The following is an 11,202-nucleotide window of genomic DNA, read 5'->3' on the forward strand; positions in this document are numbered from 1 at the left end:
AGCCACTAGCGCAGAGTAAACCTGACATAGGAGAGAAACTCCTCAAAGCGCTTGGTGTATTATTTCCACCTTGTGGTAGTTTTAAAGTCAATTTCAAAGGTACAGTTGTATCTCATAACCAGAGTCCCAATGACGTTGAATAACCTTTTCTATTCCCTCTTTTATTCCTACCTGATGTTCTGCCTTAACTGTTGATTGCTATAAACTTTACAGTAATCTGCATTTTGTGCAGGAGTCATTTGTTTGCATTTGCAGCTCTGAGTGGAATTTAGAATCACTAAATAAGAAAATATTAACTGTCACAACATTTCCTGACTCCTGGTAACAGATCAAAATAACTAATGGAGTAAAGTTTTTGTCATGGTGTTATTTTATATTCGGATCAAAGATATGAAGATCAATCAATCAATCAAGTTTTATTTGTATAGCACATTTCAGCAGCAAGGCATTTCAAAGTGCTTTACATCATAACAAACAAATCTCATATATTTGTATGTTTGCTATGTTTTAATACACCTGTTATTGTGGAGAAACAGAAAATTTTCAAGGCCCTCCTCATATTCTTAGCATCCAGAATAGACCATCTTTGATCCATCTAATGAGCCCCGTCTGGCATAGTGTGTAGCTCAGCAGTGAGGAAACCCCATGTTTATTTGTAATTCAAACCCGACCAGTTTCTCTGCCATGACTTCTTCTGACTTTCTTCAACTGCATTTTTTATTTCTTCCGATTTGGTATCTCACAAATCTCCTGTCTCTTTTCTTCCATCCTTGTGTACTGTCAGTTAATGTCTTTCAAGCAGCTCTTTACCTCATCCTTTACAGGATTGCTTCCTCAGTCATTTTTCAAGTAACTTTACAAACTTGCCATTTCTTTCGTTTGCCATGGTCCATTATGATCCACCCTGTAGGCTAAAATGTATGTCTCTACGCAGGCTACAGAGTATTACATGTTATTACAAAGGTCATATGTCCTTGATGCTTCATTAAAATGTAAGTGCTTTGCCTATTAGAACAAATTCAGCCTAGGGAATGTGAGGACTTAGATCACACTTGTTTTTGATCACCAAATGTACAGATAAAGCAGAACAAACTCAGAGAAACCTCTGAACCATCATTTTGAAGAATGATGAATGATGTAAGCCTGGGAGTTCTTGGAGAACCAGTGGAGTAAAAAGTGAAATAGAGATGCCTTTCCATGAGGCAAAGTAATATATTTAACTTTTTAAGCTGCGGTGAAATCCAGGTTGGTGATTTAGTTGCTGGCCTGTTTCCTTGCAGCCATGTGTATCTGTCTGGGGTCAAAGATTCTTGCAAAGTGCAAAGTTTCTTGGAAAGTTCTTGTTGCACATTCAGCCCTGGGACTCTCCTCGTGCTCAGCTTGGTGTGTGCTTTTGCAACTTAACAGTGTATGTAAATGAGCCACTCATTGTGTTCTGATACATTTTGAATTGAAACTGACAAAGCAGAATGCTGCGTTAAATGCTCTGGCCAGGTGTCACATCTCCTGGCTGCAGACTGCAGAAACACATCATCAAATGATGAACACATCACATCCAAAATATTTCTTCAAAAGAAAAATTACTTGAACATGATAAAATATTAAGTTTGAGATATTCAGAGTCCTTAAATCATCTGTTCTTAAGATTTAGATTTGATTTGATTTTTCTCCACATCTGTGTGTGTTTTTGTTGATTGCTCTCACCTGTTTCCAGTTGCTCCCTGTAGTGTTTAAATGTGTGTATTTCTGTTAACTTGTTGTTCGATCGTTTGTTGTTCTCAGGTTGCCTTCATCCCTGATTCTTGTGTTCCCTCAGATGTGACTAATATTCAGTTTATTAAATTATTAACTCTTTTCAAATCCGTCTACTGATGTTACACTTCAGTCCTACACCATCACAATACATTACACTGAATAGTTTTGTAAGGCACTGTAAAAAACATATGTTGTAAGATCAATGCAACAGTAGCAACATGAAAACAATAGAAGAAAATCAATGTAAATACAATAGCTAGGTATATGTGACATCTTAATCATCTCTGTTTTTCAAATTCTTTGCCGTCTTGTCAGATCGCAGCATCCTGAACATTTCTGGAATCCATACACTTTTGGATACCATTTTCACACTTTTTACCCACTCGACAGAAATGTTCTTTGATCACTAGTGGTTTTTCCAGCTGTAGAAAGAGAAACTGCACCACCTAACAATTTCTGAAGGGAAGTGATACAAGAGAACAGGAAGCTTTTCACAACAGTTTGCTGGTCTGTCAGTCAGGTTTGTTGGCCACCTGTCGTCACATTGGAAGCCAATGAAACACATTGTTTGTGGCTGTAACATGACTAAAAGTGAAAAAGTTCAACAGAAATGAATACTTTAAGAAAAGTGGACTATGGTGACTATGGTATGGTGCATTTTGTGACGCTAACAGTGTTGCCTGACTGAAAAATTACATCTCCTCTAGAAAGCCACATTTAAGAGTGTGAAATTGATGATTTCTAATTCTCAATGCTAATTGTGCAAATGCTTATTTGCCCCTTGTTTCTAGTATCAACTGTTGAAGACTGGTAAATGTGAGTGTACTTAACCTCTTCCCTTTTCTTTTTTCAACAGGACCAGTATCCAGCCAGAGGGGAAATCGTGCTCTCATCCAGTGACCTCCAGCTGGTGCTACAAGTACAACTTAATCAGTAAGAATTTCTTCTGCTACATCCTAGATTGCTGTACCCTCAGTAGTACCCTCCTCTGCCCTCCACATGAGGAGTGTGAAAATAATTAAGAGATTAAACATATAGGCAAAAGAAGTGGAAACACCAATCATGTCGCTCGTCTATCCTTCTGCTTAGTTTTTGCGTCGTCTCTGCAATACTCCGTATAATTCTCAGCAAAGCTCCCTGAATCCCTGATGCTCTGTTGATAACTTCTCTGAAAGTGTCACCATGGTTTCCACCAACATCATTTGAAGATTTTCATATTTCCCTAAAGGTAGATAAAAATCACATTAATCCTGAGTCACAGCTTATGGATTTACTTATTTCTTTGTAATAGAAGAAGGAAGCATGTAAGCGGCCCTGCTCTGGCACAACGTGAAGCAAGGCTAATCAGGATGAACGGGCTGGTCCCATGGTGATCATGCAGAACAAGGCTCAAGGCCAGCTGAGGTTATGATGTTTCTGTGATAACAGCAAGGGGAGTTCGGTCTGCTGTGTGCTCATCAGAATCAAATGTGTAGAGACTCCCTAAGTGGGCCTCTTTAAGCCTGGAGGCAGAGAGAACCTGAGTACACACTTTATTTCTTCATCAAACCCACAATATCACATAAAACATGGAAAGCACATGTGCAGATTTTAGTTAGGAAGTGTGGATCTAATTGTAGTTTGACTTTAAAGTATGAAAGTCACCAGCTGAATTTACAATGGCAACAGTACACAGAGTAAATGAGATGAATCAAAATTTCAGTGGCTCTGCAGTTTATTTTTGTTTAGATTTCAGCTTCAGATAATCCCAAAAACAATGTACGGTAGCTGACTACAACAACTTCTGGCTATTATACTTCAGCAATTATATCTGCTAGTTGACACAAAAATAATGTGACTTGAGAGTGTGAGCATAGCTGAAAGCTAAGAATCTGTGTTTTTGATGAAGGTAGTGAGCATGCTCAATAAACTACACATTTTTTACCTTGTATAAAAAGTTTTTTTTACAGACCTAATGTTATTTCATGTTTAAGTTATTACAATCAAAAAGTCTTTTCCACCGTGTGAGTTCCAGTGGTTGTTCAGAGGGTGTGTTCCTTTGAGTTCCCTGGCAGCTATACCAAATAAGAAGCAGGTGTCTCTTAACACCAACTTTATTTTAGGTTGAAAAACCCAGGGGATGTTTCTTTTTAACCCAGTTTAAAAAGAAACAACTGTCTGCAAAAATGTTTTGTTGAAAAGCATGAGTTTCACACCAGACTTTATTCCACTTTAATCAAAGTCTGGTTTGTTTGGCTGGACAGTCCGGTTTGTTTGGGGAAGATGTAAATGCGTATTCAAACTTGGGCGCAGACCAAAAAAGTGAACAAACTGTAAGTGAAGTCTGACTCCACTCCATTTCTGATTACATTTTGTGAAGAAGGTAGTTGAAACTACTGTCTTCTTCAGATATTTTCATGTTGTTTCCTCTAGTGGATTTTAGTGTAGCACCACCACAGATGATGGGGGGGAGAGGTCTTCCAAAGGGTTTTGTTGGTTTGACACAATGTAGTGTTAAGGAGAACTGCAGCAGATGAAAATGGAACAAATGTTGCGATTTTGTCCCAAATCAAGCAGAGCCTACCAGGTTAGCAGGTGGGAAAACATCCTAAGAGCTTCAAATTGATAAAAGGGCACAAGCTCATGTTGGCTTGCTTTAGGGTGAGGGATCAAAGTTCCTACCTTCCACTGGATGCTGGAAAAAAGAATCAACTGATGGTGAATACAGCTGATGGGGTCTGTAGGTAGATAGCTATCTAGTGATACAGCTAGCATGTGTTATTGTTTGGTTGGTTTTTTTCCTGTCCTTCGCGTCATAGGTAAAGTGCCTCTAAACAATGTTGTGTTTCCCTTGTCAGCTAAAGAGTGTCACTGGGGTTTCTTTCTGGATGTGCTCACCATGTTTGCAACTCCCAATAGCAGCTCATTGAGAAGGAGAGGGACAGTGTGTGTTACCGCTGCACTTCTACTAGAATTTAGTAACTAGAAGAAATGTAATAATTAGGGCAAATGTGCCACTGGGACTGGAGGAAAATACCAGTTAACATCAATTTTGATGCACAAGTATCTTTGAATAATTAATTTTGCTAGTATCAATTACAGGGAGGTGATGATATTGATTATTTTTGACAACCCTACTTCTTATTGCCCTATGCTGTATTCATACAAACATGTTTATCATTGACATTAATACACAATAAGTGGAATAATTGTGTAAATTTAAAGGCATAAACCTAAATAATTTCTTGCTTTGTAAGTGCTATACATACACAGAGGTACAATCATTACGTTTTTTTCAAGTTTCTTCTTTTAATGTCCAGTTTTAGTATTTTCCATGTTTTCCATGTCTTCACAACTGCATATACTTAATTTAATGCTTAAAGGAAAGGAAAAACAAAATATATACATTTATGCTTTTATTTTTTAAGTATGTCAGTTTTGATCCTCCATTAGTATTCAACATTGCAAATAAATTTTTTGCACTAATTTAAAAAACTGGCCTTAACCAAATTTTGCTAAATTTTCTACGGGACTTTAATAATACTTAGCTTATTATAAGAAGATACAAACTATATAGGTTTAAGATTTTTTAATTAAACAGATCAGGCTTTGCAGATTGGATGTTTTAGGTTAGAATAATGCAAAAGTAGAAAATCACAGAAGCTGCATCAGAGAAGAGCATTTTATTCTAACAGAACCCTGTGGTTTTAAAAAGAAATCTGTTCTACTTTCCAACCACTCTGGGATCCTGTAAGCTCAGTAATTCTGTGTATAATGATACCTACATGTGTCTGTTGTTTCTAATGGAAACAGTTTTGCTGTAATATAGCTGGGCAGGTTGTTGAAGCACATTTGGAATTCTAAGTGCTTGACATTGACGGAGATGAGTGAGTTTGAGATGTTTCAGAGAGTGCTACATTTAGGAATAATTCCATATTTCAGACTTAATAGATGCACAGGGCTTCAGTTGCTTGGAAACAGTTTGATGACTTGGTAAGAGGAGACCAATGGAAAAACTGATATAGACTGGCTGACTGGAAACACCAGAAAGCCTAGAAGCGCTGGTGGTATAAATGAAACACTGAATGATACAGAGAGGAGATGGAAATGAAAACAGAGATGACTGCTGATTGTACTCAATCTGGACAAAGGTTTCGTGGGCAGGACAGCAATTGTAGAAGGTATTAATTTTAAACCACCTGAGTCTTGGTAAAGTTCAGGAGTTTGGTTTGGATCAGTGAATCTAGGTCAGAGAAAGAGGCATGTTTTCTGGGGAAGTGAGCAATCAGAAGGAGGAGTCAGTGGAAATGTTACTGGAAACAATTATTATTTTAATCTGTGGGGTCTCTGCCACTGGGAAAATACCAGGAATCAGCACTATGTTCCAGAACCAAAGGGAAGGACATTGTTACACAAAAGCTTCTAACAGAGAAAAATGCTTAAAAGCAAATGTTATCCAGTTATTAACAGAAAACATCGCATAAACAAAAACAAAACAAAACAAACAAACAAACAAAAAAAAAACAGGCTGGTTATCAAAGAAGAAACCTGCTATTAAAAAGACAAAACATGATGAAATCTTATAGACAGAGAAAATAAGTTGAATTTATGATCATATTATCGTTACATTGAAAATTAATCAAAACATGTTTCAGTTGCTTCATTTGAGGCCAAAATATATTTGGGTTATAAATCCCCTCTAGCCTGGGAATATCTCAGGATCCCCCTGAATGAACTGGAGTGTCTTAGATCTGTTACCACAGCAACGTGAGCTCTCAGGTGAGTACTAAAAGGACATAAAGTTTGTTACATATTAAAATCTTTTTATCTGTCAAAGTGAAAACAGAACTTAAACAATTATTACTACTATTAAAGCTATTTGTTCTGCTATCCTATGTTCATATTTACTTTATTGGTCCTGATTTTGTAACATAACATTTCTTACCATCTGTTATAGTTTTTGATATTTGTCTGACCCACATGAAGAGATACTCTCAGGAGACCAAAAACTTTTAAAGATTTGCAAAATTTATGAAAAGTGCAGTGATGAAGGCGTCAGGAGATGTGAGGTCCGAGTAAACCAGGATGATGGAGGCAGGTTAGCTGAGGTTAGTAATGTGAGCAGAGTTGAACCAAATGCTGCAAATGATGCTTACTTGTGTGTTTTCAAACTCTCCAGAGAGGAAATGTCTGCCAGGGAGAAGTGAGTGTGTTCAGAGGAAGACCTGGCTGACTCAGAGCACTGATGAGCTTTTTTTTTAGAGGATTTGTTTGATTTGATGACCGGGAACACAGAGGAGAGTGGAACAGGTTTGAACACATCACCAATGGAGCCGGCTGAGGGAGAAGGCTGAGGCTGCCAACAGAGTCTGATTGATTCAGGAAGTTGTTGAAGGTTTGTTGGTGGCTGACTGAACTGATGAACAATCTGGAATGGAATCCAGGTATTTGTCTGGGAAACCTTGACACAAGAACCTGTGGGCCAGAATCTATTATTTACCCTATTTGTAAGAAAAGAATTATCTGGTAACACTTTATTTGAAGGGGGTTGAATAAGACTGACATGACACTGTCATAAACACCTGTCATGAACATAAATAAGCCTTCATGAATAGTTATGACTGTTGTCATAAAGCGTCATTCGGTAAATTATGACACTTTTAATACAAAGTTGACATTATTCAAAATGTCTTTGTTATGACAACTTGACATTAACTAGGAAATCATTACTGTTTAAACTTTACCTTTAATAACATAAAGTTACCTAAGTTTTAAAGTGCAATCAGTAATACTTTTATAACAAATTTATATCAGTAATGATTGTGTTTTCAATACAGTGTTTAAACCACTGTAGTGAGATGATGTAAACAGCTAAATCTGCCAAAAATCTAGGTTTGCATTGTGAGTTAAAGACAAGTTGTAGATTTTCATATTAAAAGGGTGATGAAGGTAGGGCCTTCAAATTCCTAATACCCACAGACACATTTACAATCCAACTAGTCAACACCAGATACAATAAAACAACACCAGGTATAATTTTCACAATATTTGATATTTGACACCAGACATGATCGAGTGGTGGTCAGAGCTGATCGCTCCCTTTCCATTCCATCAACAAGTTCTTTTCAGTGGCAGTGGATTCTCAGGCTGTGAGTTGCCTCTGTCCTGTTGCATTTCTGGCAAGACAATCATTGTAAATAGCATTCCCAGCAATAGAATTTGCAATGTTCCTCAGAGTGTGTAAGCCAGTGGTACCTCTCTTATAGTTACTGGTCTGGAAGTGGCCGACCAACTTAAAAATGGATTTCTAATCAATCTGAATTTGAAGCTGATAGCTAAAAATTAACCTGTTCTACTGCTGTACAGCTTAAGTGAGGGGACTGCAGATGTGAATTACCGTAGTTTATGAGGTAACACTTTATTTGACAGGGTGTGCATAAGACTGACATGACACTGTCATAAATGCCATAACATAGCTGTCATGAACATGAAGAAGTATTTACGAATGTTTGACTGTTGTCATGAAGTATCATTCAGTAAATAATGATACTTTTAATGCAAAGTTCCTTTAAAAATGACTCAAACTCAATGAAAAGTGCCAATTTTGCATTAAAGTGTCATCATTTACCAAATAAAGCAACCTTGGCTCTTTTAATGGAACTTTTTGCAGAACTTTGCATTAAAAGTGTCATTATTTACCAAATTACACTTCATGGCAACAGTCATAAACATTCATAAAGACTCTTTCGTGTTCATAACAGGTGTTATGTCATATTTATGACGGTGTCATGACAGTCTTATGGACATCCCTTCAAATAAAGTGTTACCGCTTATGATATAATCTGGTAAAAACATGACATTAATCTTTAAACTGTACACTTTAAAGTTTATTATTATTATTAACCTACCTCGGCCTGCTCTACTGATTCTGATGGCCAGATTAGATTGTCCCTGGCAGCATATAGATACTGAAATCTGATTGGACGAAACGTCAATAATCCACACAGACGAGGGGAAACAGCACAGCCAAGAGTAACTTAAAAAGAGAAGAAGTTATTTGGAATTAGGTATTAGGTAAATTTGTCACATTTAATTGGACAAACATTTTACTTTAGGTTTTAGCTTTATGGACCAGATCATGTCACTGGCTTATGGCATAACCTGGTCCAGAGATTCCATTTAAAATCCCAACCTACCAATTTATTTTGATTCTTGCTTTCACCAATATTCCTGCATGTCCTGCGCTTCATCAAAAGTTATGAAGAATGGTACAACAATAATGATGATTTTCATGCATCATTATTGCATGAAATAATGCAATAATGATGCATTGTTGCATCATCATTGATGCAATAAATAATGAATAAAAAAGAAGAGAGGCAACAGATGGAGGATTTAAATTAAATGTGATATATACCCCACAGCATATATCATAAACATTATGATATATGTTTATGATATATATATGTTTATATATATATATGATATATATATATGTTTATGATATATATATATATATATATATATGTTTATGATATATATCATATGCTGTAGGGCATATATCATATGCCCTACAGCATATGATATATGCTGTAGGGCTACATTCTCCCATCAATCATTTAATTTAGCGGAAAGTAACGGTCTGAACTAGGCTAATCTCTACAGAAAAGCCTTAGATAGATTAAATGAAAACAGCCATTTGGGGAAAAAATAACTGTAACACAAAACAAAAACAGTCATTTATTCAGTAATTGAACTGGCACACAGTCAGCTCGTCTCTCTCAGAGGATAACATTACAGGAGGTGTGTATGTGTGCATGTGTTTACTCAGTTGCTAAAAAAAGTCAAACAAATGTGTACATTACTAGAGATGAGCCAGTGAGCAGAATAATCATCACACAATAAATATTAATAACATCAAAACTGTTTGCCTGTATTATTCAATTAGTTTACTGGTGACTGTGGAGCTCTGTCTCATAGCTTTGGTATTTCACACACCAACACAGCTCAGGCTGTTGCTATGGCACTTAGGGACAACATTTCATTTTAAATGCAAATTTTCCATTGAATGTTCTGAGATTAATTGTAAGCTGTTTTTAGGTAAATGAAAGTCTTGATTGTGGTGCCACTGCAGGATGTTATGTGATGAAATAGTTGATACCTGCTTTATCCTGCTTGTAGTGAAGAGGATGGCGACTGAAAACCCATCCGGCTGAGCTGAATGCAGTGCAGCCGTTAAGGAAGGCTTCAGACTTGGCAAGGATTTAATTAGGATACAAATCCTAAGAGAATCCGATTTTACAAAGATAAATTCACACTCAGCTAAATTTGAATGTTTATGACTGTTGTCACTCCTGGTCATTGCACCTATCATCGATTTCTCCACAACAACTTGGTAATTTCCATGTCTCCATATGAATTGTATTTGAGATCAGCAGCTGGCTTTGTTTTGTTTGTTTTGTTCTTTAATATGTTGGGATTTCAGTTTTAATATCTGACGGCTTCAGGGCCTGGTCCAGCTACTGTGATGCTTTGTGGTGAGCTCAGTTTGGCTACACTTTGCCATAGTTGTACATAATTACTTGTGTTTTTGTGCTAAAATATGCTAAAAGTTACAAAAAATCTGATTTGTACACGCAGGCAAGATAATTTGGAGATAATAGCATGTGATGCTAATGGGTAGGTGATTTATTTATTTTTTCTTTCTTATCGACTGCATGCCAATACTATAGCACGTTAGCAGACAGACTCCTGTTTAATCAGAGTGTTGTGACTATTTTAAACTGTTCAAAGCAGTGTGATGTTGCATGATGTTGGTTTGGAATTTTCCTAGTAAAACTTTTTATTTGCCAGCAAATTTTGCTGGATGACCTGGAATGACAGAGAAATGGCAACAATTCTCTGTTTACAGGAAACCCGCTAATTGTCAAACAATGCTGTGTTGTTGTTTCTTACCATTGTCTCGACTCATTTCAGCTGCTCTGATTTAACTTGCTTGTGGTTCACTGGGCCACATGTAATTCTTGTAATTTTCTACTGAAGCTAAAATATGGCTAATATAAAACTGACCATGGATGACAGAACAAAGAGCAACCCTGAGCTGCCACCACACCTTTGTTTTCAGCTACAGCCATTAACGCTGACCCTGGAACAGTCTCAAGGAGTTTGTCTGCACATCATAGAGCTGACAGACCATGAACAGGCCAAGGGGCCAATTAGAAGTGGTGTGGTGAACACTGAGGGTTCTGGTTTCCCCAGTCGGAGACTGTGTCCTGTGGAGTGTGCTTACTGGACCACAGAATCTGTCTGGGTCACCTTCTACATTTAGGACTTTTTTGAGTTATCTTAAACATCACCAAGTTCAGTTTGTTACAACAGCACAAGTGTCTCAAATTGTCATAAATTTACACATAGACATACTGTAACATAGCGAAGAAATTATATGTTTAATTATATATATATATATAT

At 36.9% G+C, this 11,202-nt stretch overlaps 1 protein-coding gene across 1 annotated transcript in view; it reads left to right on the forward strand.

Annotated features, from left to right (window-relative positions):
- Nucleotides 1–11,202, forward strand: part of adam19a (ADAM metallopeptidase domain 19a) — a 167,758-nt gene that overhangs the window by 80,662 nt on the left and 75,894 nt on the right. Inside the window, exon 3 of the mRNA XM_007567888.2 lies at nt 2,612–2,688. Within this exon, the coding sequence (XP_007567950.1) occupies nt 2,612–2,688 (77 nt within the window). The remainder of the gene's footprint in view (nt 1–2,611; nt 2,689–11,202) is intronic.

The sequence above is a fragment of the Poecilia formosa genome, unplaced genomic scaffold (genome assembly GCF_000485575.1).
Source record: "Poecilia formosa unplaced genomic scaffold, Poecilia_formosa-5.1.2 Scaffold214, whole genome shotgun sequence".
Taxonomy (NCBI): domain Eukaryota; kingdom Metazoa; phylum Chordata; class Actinopteri; order Cyprinodontiformes; family Poeciliidae; genus Poecilia; species Poecilia formosa.